Source organism: Triticum aestivum, chromosome 1A (assembly GCF_018294505.1).
Source record: "Triticum aestivum cultivar Chinese Spring chromosome 1A, IWGSC CS RefSeq v2.1, whole genome shotgun sequence".
Lineage (NCBI taxonomy): Eukaryota > Viridiplantae > Streptophyta > Magnoliopsida > Poales > Poaceae > Triticum > Triticum aestivum.
The window spans coordinates 543,904,700-543,917,651 of record NC_057794.1 but is presented as its reverse complement, the minus strand read 5'-3'; the positions used below and the strand labels follow the sequence as shown (position 1 = coordinate 543,917,651).

Genomic DNA, 12,952 nt, shown 5'->3' with positions numbered 1-12,952 from the left:
ATAAACGATAAAATAGACGCCAAAACAAAAATTATATGCAGATGGATCTTAAGAAAAGTGGAGCAAAAACATGTCCGACCGTTCAGAGAAGGAATTTCTATTGCAAAAATATGCAGCGTCTCACCTCCTCAGCTAGGATTTCATGGTTCTTCAGTTCATTAAACCAGAAATCTGGCATCCTTTTTCCTCTGCAGCGAAGCATTATGAACAAGTCAAAGACTGTTCTACATTCCTTTTTCATCAAATGACCTCTTTCCAACATAAAGTTACTCAACAGATCTATATTTCTTTCTGATCTAGCAGTTTCACCTGTGCCATCTTTAGTTACACTTTCTACCTCAATCACACTGCAGAATTTGCAGGTGAGGAAATCCATCGATCATAGAACAAACAAATATGAACCTGCAAAATAGAAACATCTTTTGTCTATCTGCATCATATTTAGTGGTGTAGTTGTGATCATGGTACATCTGAGTAAGAGTCATTTTCCAGCAGTTGCAAGAGTCGAAATTAAAAATTGGAAACAGGAAAAACAGAGACACAAATTAGAACAGATGGATACACAGAACTGAAGGACGAGCCAAGGTTATTCGTTCAGATTCAGATGCAACCAAAAAAAGATTACTAGTGATTGCGAAATTACAGCACGGTAGCTATAACTGACGGTAAATTTCACAAGTTGGGTTAATCAAATGCACCAGTTGAGGAACCACATTCAACAACAAGCTCATAAACAATGAAAAACAAGCATCAGAAGGCACAGGTCTTAGAACAGATAACAAACATTTTCATTTCAGTTACTGATGACAGCAAGGAGGTGACATCAGATCAGGAACACTACATCCACCATGGCACGAACAGACACTACAAACACGCACAATTTCACCGCTGAACACATCTGGCTAAGACGACGACTAACAGACGACGACGCACAGAGCTTAGGCCCTCTCTCCACGGATGCGGCGGGCGAGCTGGATGTCCTTGGGCATGATGGTGACGCGCTTGGCGTGGATGGCGCAGAGGTTGGTGTCCTCGAAGAGCCCCACGAGGTAGGACTCGGCGGCCTCCTGCAGGGCGGAGACGGCGGAGGACTGGAAGCGGAGGTCGGTCTTGAAGTCCTGGGCGATCTCCCTCACCAGGCGCTGGAAGGGTAGCTTGCGGATGAGCAGCTCGGTGCTCTTCTGGTACTTGCGGATCTCCCGGAGCGCGACGGTGCCGGGGCGGAAGCGGTGGGGCTTCTTGACGCCGCCGGTGGCCGGGGCGGACTTGCGGGCCGCCTTGGTGGCCAGCTGCTTCCTCGGCGCCTTGCCGCCGGTGGACTTCCTCGCCGTCTGCTTGGTACGGGCCATGGAGTCGGAGATGCGCCGGGAGGTTGTTGAGGAGGGGGGAGCGCTGGGAGGGTTGGGGGATTTGGGGTGAGGAGGAAGAAGGGGAATGGGCGGCGTTAAATAGGGAAGGAGGGGAGCGCCGAGCGGGCGGGGGATTGGAGCGGGGAGCCGCGCGTTGGTTTTGGTTTTTCGGGAGGGATGGTGGGGCGTGGACCGTTGGATGCGTCGTGCGTGGACGGCTGCGATCTGGTTTCGAGGGGGCGATCCGTGGGAGGTGGGATCGCGCGCTCTGATTGGTTGAAGAGGAGTCCGAGGGGGTGATCCGCGGCGAGGTGGCTCGCGTGCCCTGATTGGTCGAAGAGGAGTCATCCGGATCGTGCCCCGCGCCACTGATTTTGCGTGCACACTGAAGGCCGGAGACGAAACGAAATGGCCTGGGAGAAGGGCGCGATCGTGTTCGCTCTTTGCCGCCAACACGCCCAAATAAAAAAAACTTTTTTTGCGGGGTGCCCAAATAAAAAACCTACTGATAACTAGAAACAGTTTCCCGGCAAAAAAAAAATAGAAATATTACAGTACAAACAATTGTTTTGGCATTCGAATTTGAACGATTTGTGGGCGAGTGTTCCTCGAATCAAAAGAGAAAGAAGGAATAAATTGTGCGTCTTTCTTCTCGTTCAGAATATATTATCATCCCATTTTAATTGTGCTACGCATTGCTTCTACGTATTGCAGCACCGTTTGCAAACTAGCATCACACGACACGAGGAATTAGCTGAATGCAAAAACTATATTCAGTTATGTTCAAAAAAGAAACTAGAATCAGTTGATACACCGAGGCCATGCCACTGTCGCTTCAGCTATGAGTCACTCACTTGACTCCTCTCCTCGGTCCTGAATGAAGAAACAAATGTGCCAAAGATATCACAACCCCGAACTGTAGATGATACTACCGTGGCGCTGGCCGGTCACAAAAAAGTTACCAATCCATCTTCAGATGCTGCCAAGTCTGAACCTACGGCCACAATCTTTTGTGCACAAAACGGCATGCAAGTTTTCTTCAGTAAACAGCGAGAAAATAAACGCAAAGAAGCATCGCTCTAGAACCTCGTCTTGTTTATCCAACAAGCAATGCAAAACGACTTACGTTTGGCAATTTCAGAGTAGCGCGCAGAACTGACTGATATACTATTGGGGTACCGAACCAAGAACAGGACAGGGCAAGGCAAACGTTAACGATAATCACACAAGTGCGATTATCATCAGAAGAAATCACCAGCAACAGAAATGCATCATTATTTCTTAATCACATATCATCAGTTTGCACAAGTTGCAGCACCATGCAGCAATTTCCACTCCAATCCATGAAGAGTACTGCTACTTGCAGATAACCAGAGTTCAACAAAGATACACATATCATCAGTTTGCCAAACATAGATGCGTTCAGTTTCAGAAGAATCTGAAAGCGATATCTCATCTGAAAACTTAACTTGTGTTGCTACAAACACATGGCGGAGATTAGTACAGGCACTTGCTACTGGTACAAATCAGGTCGGACTGATCGTAATTACTAGCAGCGGAAATGCAACACTCTAAATCCCATCTCAGTTTGCAAAACAAGATTCGGCAAGCAATCAGCGCTTCCGAACCAGTAATGGCACTACTTGTGCAAATAAAATGAAAAGGCTCGGTTTATAAGAGTAGAAATGACAGCATTAGTAATATCATGTAGTACCACAACTGCGACATTTTCTAGATAGATTTCATCAGTTTGCAAAAGCAACACGTTCAGTTCTTACATCCAACCAGCCAACAAAGCGTTGGCAATCATCACCCAGCACGCGCACTACAGCTACCACTACTTGCAGATGGAGATAAGCAGAGTCAACAGCGACTACAGATACAGCAGACGGCCACATCTGTCACAACAAGCGGCGCGTCGTCAGTCTAGGAGGAGGTGAACTTGGTGACGGCCTTGGTGCCCTCGGAGACGGCGTGCTTGGCGAGCTCCCCGGGGAGGACGAGGCGGACGGAGGTCTGGATCTCCCGGGACGTGATGGTGGGCTTCTTGTTGTAGCGGGCGAGCTTGGCCGACTCCCCGGCGAGCTTCTCGAAGATGTCGTTGATGAAGGAGTTCATGATGGACATGGCCTTGGAGGAGATGCCGATGTCGGGGTGCACCTGCTTCAGCACCTTGAAGATGTAGATCTTGTACGTCTCCACGCCCTTCTTCGCCTTGCTGCCCTTCTTGCGGCCCCGGGTCTTGCCCTCGCCGCCGGCCTCCTTGGACGCCGTCTTGCCCGCCGGCAGCCGCTTCTCGGCCTTGGGCTTCTTGCCCGCGGGGGTCTTCTCGGCCGCCTTCTCCACCTTGCTCTCGGCCGCCGGCTTCTTGTCTGCCTTGGGGGCCATGGCTGCCGCTTCGGGTGGGGTTGGGAGCTTCGGTGGTGGGGGGCGTGAGTTTGCTGGAGAGAGGCAGGGGAGGTGGGGGCTGAGATGGTGTGGGGAATTGAGGAGGGTGGGTGCTGGGATTTATAGAGGGGGGGAGGTGGGCGCTGATTGGTGGAGGGGTTGGCGCCCCGGATCGCTGACGTGGACCGATAGGATGCGCGTTCTGTTTGCCTCGCCGGACAGATCTTAACCGTATATTTCGTATCGATCGTCCCGCTCTCGAACCGCAAAGCACATCCAAGGCATCGTAGAACAAGGCGGCATGTGATGCAAATGTATTTGCTTTTATTTTTTGCGAGTATATTTGCTTTGTTGTACTATTTCCTACCCCAAACCTGTATATGTACAAGCATTGTTTTCTCTTTTTTTTTTGCGAGATAAGCATTTTTCTCTTCTTTTTTTCTAGAAAAGGGTGAAGCCAACTTGTTTCTTGAGGAATGTAGAAATAGGATGGGCAGCCTTTTTTTTAAGGTCAAGAACCAGCTTTGCTTGATTTTCTTATTCTTTTTAGGGTAGGTTTATTTGGTTTTTCTTTTGCGAAAAAATGGAGATTGTAGTACTTAGGGTTGACGAATGTCGTACATACACAGGCTTACAGCTTCTTTCATTCCGGAGCTCAACCACACAGCAACACGAGAAGTACTACGACCCAAGGTTTTGGCTACCGAATCCTAAGCCTAAGAGGTGGGAAATGCGGTTACCGAAAAAAACCGAGCGGATACATTTTAATTCTTTTAAACGGAATTCAAAATCACATCTATTTGAGCTAGGTATACATATGTGTTATACTCGTTTCAGTGAGGAGTGTCATCTGAGTTGCAACACGAGGCAATTCGCAGGCTTGGGGTGAACCCTAGCCGCCACACCTCCTTCAGACCCAATCACTCCTACCGCCGTTGTCGGGCAAAGCCCACGCGGAATTTTCATCACCAAAGATGACATCTCTCCTTTTGTATCTATTTTTCCAATATATTATTTTAGCTTCCAACAGTTTTAGTATGTGTTTCTTGAGAATATTCTTGAAGTTGTTTTTAATCAGAGTGAGGGGCCTCTGATCTTCAATACCATCCATAAGAGTTGATACATAGTTGCAAGCTTCTACAATGGAGTTGAGTATGGATACGTTTTTGCTCCACTTCTTTAAACCCTACATGACACAATTGAATCTCGTAGACACATCTCTAGTTGTGTTGCTTAGTGAGAAATTTAAGTTCAAACATCCCCTAACAGTTTCATGAAATCCATCAAATTCCATCCAATAATTTTCAAATATGAATATAGATGCTTTGGGGATATCACTGCCAATCTTGATATGCATGATTGCTACCTCTTGAGCACTGCGTTGGTTTTCCTTTGAAGAGGAAATGGTGATGCAGCAAAGTAGCGTAAATATTTCCCTCAGTTTTTGAGAACCAAGGTATCAATCCAGTAGGAGATCACGCTCAAGTCCCATGCACCTACACAAACAAATAAGAACCTCGCAACCAACGCGATAAAGGGGTTGTCAAGCCCTTCACGGTCACTTACGAGAGTGAGATCTGATAGATATGATAAGATAATATTTTTTGGTATTTTTATGATAAAGATGCAAAGTAAAATAAACGACAAAGGAAATAACTAAGTATTGAAAGATTAATATGATGGAAGATAGACCCGGGGGGCATAGGTTTCACTAGTGGCTTCTCTCAAGAGCATAAGTATTACGGTGGGTAAACGAATTACTGCCGAGCAATTGATAGAATTGAGCATAGTTATGAGAATATCTAGGTATGATCATGTATATAGGCATCACGTCCGAGACAAGTAGACCGACTCCTGTCTGCATCTATTACTATTACTCCACACATCGACCGCTATCCAGCATGCATCTAGAGTATTAAGTTCATAAGAACAGAGTAATGCTTTAAGGAAGATGACATGATGTAGAGGGATAAACTCATGCAATATGATATAAACCTCATCTTTTTATCATCGATGGCAACAATACAATACGTGTCAGTTCCCTTTCTGTCACTGGGATCGAGCACCGCAAGATTGAACCCAAAGCTAAGCACTTCTCCCATTGCAAGAAATATCAATCTAGTAGGCCAAACCAAACTGATAATTCGAAGAGACTTGCAAAGATAAACCAATCATACATAAAAGAATTCAGAGGAGAAGCAAATATTGTTCATAGATAATCTGGATCATAAACCCACAATTCATCGGATCTCGACAAACACACCGCAAAAGAAGATTACATCGAATAGATCTCCAAGAGAACCGAGGAGAACTTTGTATTGAGATCCAAAGAGAGAGAAGAAGCCATCTAGCTAATAACTATGGACCCATAGGTCTGAAGTAAACTACTCACACATCACCGTAGAGGCCATGGAGTTGATATAGAGGCCCTCCGTGATCAATGCCCCCTCCGGCGGAGCTCCGGAAAAAGGCCCCAAGATGGGATCTCTCGGGTATAGAAGGTTGCGGCGGTGGAATTAGGTTTTCGTGGTACTCCTGGATGTTTGGGGGGTACGTGGATATATATAGGAGGAAGAAGTATGTCGGTGGAGCAACGGAGGGCCCACGAGGGTGGAGGGCGCGCACAGGGGGGGTAGGTGCGCCCCCTGCCTCGTGCCTTCCTCCCTTGCTTCTTGACGGCCACTCCAAGTCTCCTGGATCACGTTTGTTGAGAAAATCACGTTCCCGAAGGTTTCATTCCGTTTGGACTCCGTTTGATATTCCTTTTCTTTGAAACCCTAAAATAGGCAAAAAAAACAATTTGGGCTGGGCCTCCGATTAGTAGGTTAGTCCCAAAAATGATATAAAAGTGTAAAATAAAGCTCATTAACATCCAAAATAGATAATATAATAGCATGGAGCAATAAAAAATTATAGATACGTTGGAGACGTATCAATGATGAGTGTTATTCTTGCACTCCTCTAACCTGAGTTTAAACCAAAATATTTCATTTAAACCGAGATATTCGCTCCGGAGTTGTCACGAATGACTAATGAATGCAAAAGATTCCAAATATCTGATATTTATTTTGTTTCACATGAAATGGGCTAATCATGGACGAAATCGAGTCAATACATGGAAATAAGTAAAGTGGAGAGGGGAGATCAAGTGGGAGGAGCAACAAAGGCGCCAGAGTAGAAGATGGTGTTCCATACCACCGTGCCCGCTCGTATGGGTGGTCGTACGGCGTGCCAGCCAAGGTGCCTAATCCACTTGAACAACCTTTATAAAAAGGCGTACACCGAATGAGCAACAGAGCATCGCAGAACAAGCCAGTAATCGTCATCTTCATAGTAGCCATCTCCATCAACCCTAGCCGCCGCCATTTCCCATCTCCATAGCCACAACCTTCACCGCCACCATAGTTCTCAACCATCTAGCCATGCTTGTAATCGTGTATCACACACGACATCCATTGTAAGACATAATATCAATCAATCTTCATGGTGTGTTCTTCGGTGAGTTCTTCGTGTGATGTGATCTCCATGTGTGAGTAGTTCGGTAAGGTCACAGGTTGAGGCAAGGGCCTTGTAACCAGATGTATTTGTTGGTGGGATCGATGGAAGTACCTCTTAACGTCCTCGTATGTGTAGCATACAATTGTTTTATAGTTGTTTCTTGTCTCGTCCGCGTTCTTCATCCCTGCAGGTACCCGGGATCGTGGAGAGCGAGTCACGGAGAGGCTAAGGGCAGCGAAACCGTTAAGTGTTATTCTGAACACCGGTGACAGAAAGGTTTAGTACGGTAACACATATCCTATCATTAGGGATTCAAGTGGCATAGTCATTAAACACCCAATGGTTTTGTCCGATTATTGCTATCTTAATTACTGGGGCAACCCTGCGAGACGTATAGGGCCTTCGACTGAACAGCTGACTCTTGATGCAGGACGCGTGTCGGCCAACACGTAATTTGGACACACCCTGTCACATCCCTAGTTCTGGTATGACCTAGACCAGCTAGCCATTTGTGCATCATGTTTAAATTCCATTTAAATTTGAAATGGGGATTTGTGAAACCCTCAGAATCATTTCTGGAAATGACCCAGATAAAAATTGCTCCAAAAAGGTCCAAGAAAATGTTCATGTTGTTCTCTAAAAATATTGGACAGAGATGAAAATCAAACCAATATTTTTAGGAGCTCATAAGTATTTATTTTGGGCATTTGGAATCAATGCAGTAATTATTTGCTTTGGATATATAAATGTTATATATATATTATATGTCCAAAAATTGTGCCATTTATTGAGGAGCTCTGGAATAATACCACTAGCCTCTACAAAAATTGGCATAATAAAATAAAATGGTTTAGTATTTTTATTAAACCAAACAAATGTCAGAAAAATAGGAAAGAAACAAAAACAGAAAGCTTACCTGGCGCTTACCTACAGTCATCTGGCGCCTCACCCGGCCCAGTGGTGCGGCCTCTTGGCGACGACAGAAGGACAGGGGCACACGCCGGCGCGTGCGGCCACGCGTCCGGCCGGGGCCACGTTCCCCGCCACCTCCTGATTCTCCTCCTCGTCGTATGGATGCCCCGCGCGACGCCACGCGCCGCCCCGACCTCTCTCCCTCTCCCTCGCTCTCCCTCCTCCTCTGGTTCTCTTCCGCGCGACCGCCCGAGCACCACCGTCGCTGCCGCACGCCATTGCCGCGGCCACCGCCTCCCCCTCGCCCTCTCTTCGAGTCCAGAAGTTCCGCCACGTCGTCCTCCACCTCTCCGTCAAGCCACGCGCCTTGAGAGACCCTGGAGAGCCGCCTCGCAGCCGTCTTCATCTCCGGTCGCCGGAGATCGTCTTCGCCGCCCCGTCGTCTTCAACGCGTCCCCGAGCTCGACGACCGCCTCGTCCAAATCACCGTGAGCTTCTACGCCATTCCCCTCTCTCCGTTTAGCCGCCTGCACGCCGTAGCCCCTTTCCCCGCCGTGGCCGTAGCTCCTCGCCGCCGTCTATGTCGTTGCCGTCGCCCTGGCCAGCGCAGCCCGCAACCGAGCACGTCACCGTGCTCCTGGTGCCACGAGGGTGCCGCAGAGCCCCTCGGGTGGCCACCCCGTGCCCCACAGCCCGCTCTCGCTTGAAGCCCGTGCTCCGGCCGCCGCCCCGAGCTCCGCCCCGGCGAGCTCCGGCCGTCCCCGCCTCTCCCACTTGCTCCAAATGACGCGGACGAGGCTCGGCTCCTCGCCCGTGGTCTCCGCCGCCCAAATGGTCGCCGGAGGGCGATTCCCGTGCCCTCCGCCGCGTTCGGCCTCGCCAGCAGCTAAACGTCGGCAGGTTTGACCGCGTCAACCCCACTAATTAACCCCCCCCTCTGTGACATTGACAAGTGGGCCAGACCCCTGCTAATTTTAGTTAGATGTTAATTAAACTTAATTAGCTGATGATACTGACATGTGGGCCCGAGGCCACTAACTAAACTAGATTAGTTAGTTTAGACACTAACATATGGGTCCCACTGGTCAGGTTTGACCTGGACCGACCCGTTGACTCGCTGATGTCACGCTGACGCAGTTATTCATTTTCTGGATTTAAGATTAATCAGGAAATTCCAGAAAATGATTCAAACTTCAAAAAATCATAGAAATTCAACCGTAGCTCGGATTGAAATAATTTATATATGAAAAATTATCAGAAAGATACAATCTTTCCATCTGTACCAGTTTCATGCATGACAAAACAACTTATACCTGCTGTATAGGTGAAAACATATAAATGGCATATATAAGAGCTTAATTTGGAGTTGCATTTGAACCCTTGGTTCAAATGGACTTCATTCAATTTGAATACTAGTTGCATTAGCTCAAACAGCATCACATCTTCATGCCATGTTCATGCATCATATTGTTGCATATGCTTGTGTATTGATTGTTGTCACCGTTCCTTCTCGATAGGTCCTGCTCCGGAAGTGTTCGAGAGTACCTATCAGTGAAGCAGTGCCCCCCTGTTGATCTACCAGGCAAGCAACCCCCCTTGTTCATTCCGATACAATCCCACTCTCTCGCTCCTGCTCTCTTTTATTGCATTAGGACAACAATGATTCAACTGCTACTTTATGCTGCGGTGGTTGAACCCATTCCTCTGCATGATCTGTCATTGCCACAGTAAATAGTTGAAACCCACTAGCATGTGTAGAAGTTGATTGAGCCATGTGGTGTTCCTACCATGCCATGCTTGCTATTGCTTAGAGTTGTGTCAGGTCTGATTCATCGGGAATGAATTGGAGTGGTACGATATGTTCTGGTGCTGAGAGTTAAGCGTGTGAACACGATTTGGTAAAGGTAGCGGTGAGAGGCCATGTAGGAGTACATGGTGGGTTGTCTCACTGGAACCATCCTTAAGCACTGAGTTCCGTGTATGTTGTCCAATGACTAGCTACTATTACACATTGGAATGCTTAAGTGCCCTCTCGACTTATTAGCCAACTTGATCTCTGTCCAGGAGTCGCAAATAGTTTCTGGTGTTTGTAGGTAGTGTTAGTAGTCTACCAAGTGGCACCCGGCCAGGTGGGCTTGGGACAGACTAGGCACAAGTGGCACGGTGTACCAAGCGTAGATCCATCTAGCGAGGTGGTCTTGGGAACCCTGCACATATCGTTTGGGGCCGTGAGCGACACCCCGGCCGGATCTCCTTGCGGATGGAACCCGAATAGGCGATAAACCTGGACTAGAGTCTTGTGTGGTTAGTCAGGTCGTGGCCGACACCCTCGCCAGGCTTCCGCTTGAAGGTTGCCGAGATACATGATGTGTATATGGTGATAAGTGGTGAGAGCGTGTGTGAAGAAGTACACCCCTGCAGGGTTAACATGATCTATTCGAAAAGCCGGGTCCGCGATTATGGACTTCTTGGATGCTTACGTGGTACATAGACAACTTAAAGTGGATACTCTAAAATACTCAAGACAAGTGTGAGTGCTATGGATGGCCTTCTCGTCAGGAGACGAGGATGGATCCATAGTAGTGTTTTGATGTGGTGATTAGTGGACTCGTGTGCGCTGCCTCATCTCAAAGAAGTTTCTCATTGTCGTAGAACAGGATAGCCACTGAGTCAAAGCTGGCTTGCTGCAACTAAACCCCATATTACCTTGTTGATACAAATGCATGTATGATAGGATCTGATGTAAGTCTTGCTGAGTACCTTTGTACTCACGTTTGCTTTATTTATGTTTTGCAGGTGAGACGTCTGTCTCACTAGTAGTACCGCTTGGACTTTGACGAGTAGCTTGTTACCTCAGCTACGATCTTGTACCTTGGAGGGACTTGTAGATAGTCAGGTTTCTTAGCCTTTTTCTTTTGTAGTTGTCTGTACTCAGACATGTAATGCTTCCGTTGCTTGTATGCTCTAAATGGTGGGTCATGTGACCCCTGTTTGTATTAATGCTATGTGGCTCTTCTAGGCCTTTATCTATATGAGTTGCGTTATGTTGTGATGCCATGTTGTACAACACATACTTGCATGTGATGCGTACGTGTGACGTGTATTGCTATGTATGGAACCCGACAATCTAGTTGTTTATCCTTGGCAGCCTCACATATGGGGAAATGTAGTCTAGTGCTTCCTTGAGCCATAGTAGTCCGCTACAGCCCGGTTCACCGGAGTCCTGCTAGCCCAGCACTACTACTCAGGACACTCGACTGGCCGGCATGTGTTTCACTTTGTTCTCGTGTCTGTCCCTTCAGGGAAATGTCACGCGGTGACATCCGGAGTCCTGGTAGCCAGTGCTACAGCCCAGATTCACACGCTGTTGACCGACATGCTCGATGTGAATCATGTATGCCTGTCCCCATAGGTTAGTGCCGCTTTGGGTTCACGACTAGCCATGTCGGCCCGGGTTCTCTGTCATATGGATGCTAACAACACAATCATATACGTGAGCCAATAGGTGCAAACGGTCCCGGGCCAGGGTAAGACGACACCCGTGGGAATACCGTGCGTGAGGCCGCAAAGTGATATGAGGTGTTACCGGCTAGATCGATGTGACTTGGAATCGGGGTCCCGACAGCTTTGGTATCAGAGCCTGACTGCATGTAGGACTTCCAAGCCAACCTGGTCGAAGTTGAGTCTAGAAATTCTTTAGTTATGTAAAGGAATTGATTGTGGAAGGGAACGTAAGGCTCTTTTTACTCCTTATACCTCATGCCTTCTGATCTGAGTCATCCTATCTTTCCTACAGGGTTAAGGAGCTAGGCTTCCTCTTCTGTCTATCAGGATCACGTGTTACTACTCCGTAGTTCTTAGGATTGGTTGATCTGAGTCATATCCCAGTTCGAGTATCTCCGGTGTAGCCTGTTTAGTAATATTTTTGAACCTTGAGTGATGATGTTGAGGTTGGTGCTACCGTCTTTGCAGAATGTTTCATTTTGAGCATTCTACTGCCGTTATGCTGCCGAAATTGTTCTAGGAGTTTGAGAGATACTAAATTCTTGTGCTACCCTCTACAATCTATAGTTGATGCTGAATCCATCCTTGTCTTCCTTGGTTTTGTTCTTCAGGATGTTGCCGGTTAACCGAAGTTCTATTGCTCGTAGCCGGAACCACGGAGATGGTAGGGATGAGGATCCTCCCGATCAGTCTTCGTTGGCAGAGTTCATGCTAGAGATGGAGAGGAACAAGCGTGAGTCTAACCGCTTGCTAGCACGTATTGAGGAGAACACCTCCCAGCAGCACAAAGAGTTTGTGTCCATTCATGAATTCATTTGCCTGAAACCACCTACCTTCCATCATTCCATTGAACCACTTGATGCAGATGACTGGCTCCGTAGTATCACACACAAGCTGCATTCTGCGAACGTAGCTGAAGGTGACAAGGTCACCTATGCTGCTTATCACCTGGAAGGTCCTGCTAGTATTTGGTGGCAGAACTATGAGGCTATGCTTCCAGCTGGCCAGACACCCACCTGGAGAGATTTCATTGAGGCTTTTCACGAGCATCACATCCCTCAGGCTCTCATTGACCACAAGAGAGAAGAGTTTTGTAGTTTCACCCAGAGTAAGATGGCTGTTGATGCTTATAGTAGAGAATTTGAGAACCTTGCCCGCTATGCTACAGAAGAAGTGTCCACAGATGCCAAGAAGCAGGCTAGGTTCCGGAAGGGTATCAACCCCAAGTTGCATCGTGATCTCCACTTGCATCATTGCAATACATTCCACGCTCTTGTGAACAAGGCCATTAATGCAGAGAC

At 47.5% G+C, this 12,952-nt stretch overlaps 2 protein-coding genes across 2 annotated transcripts; both read right to left on the bottom strand.

Annotated features, from left to right (window-relative positions):
• Window positions 1–766: 766 nt before the first annotated feature.
• On the bottom strand, window positions 767–1,433 carry LOC123065156 (histone H3.2). The gene has a single exon (XM_044488512.1). It carries the CDS (start codon window positions 1,347–1,349, stop codon window positions 939–941), a length of 411 nt encoding a protein of 136 aa, XP_044344447.1. The 5' UTR covers window positions 1,350–1,433; the 3' UTR covers window positions 767–938.
• Window positions 1,434–3,057: 1,624 nt separating this feature from the next.
• LOC123065145 (histone H2B.2-like) lies at window positions 3,058–3,837 on the bottom strand. Its single transcript, XM_044488501.1, has one exon. The coding sequence runs from the start codon at window positions 3,735–3,737 to the stop codon at window positions 3,276–3,278; it is 462 nt and encodes a 153-aa protein (XP_044344436.1). The 5' UTR covers window positions 3,738–3,837; the 3' UTR covers window positions 3,058–3,275.
• Window positions 3,838–12,952: the final 9,115 nt, after the last annotated feature.

Coding starts and splice junctions, on each gene's coding strand:
- LOC123065156 (XM_044488512.1), bottom strand. CDS start 1,349: ATGGCCCGTACCAAGCAGACGGCGAGGAAGTCCACCGGCGGCAAGGCG.
- LOC123065145 (XM_044488501.1), bottom strand. CDS start 3,737: ATGGCCCCCAAGGCAGACAAGAAGCCGGCGGCCGAGAGCAAGGTGGAG.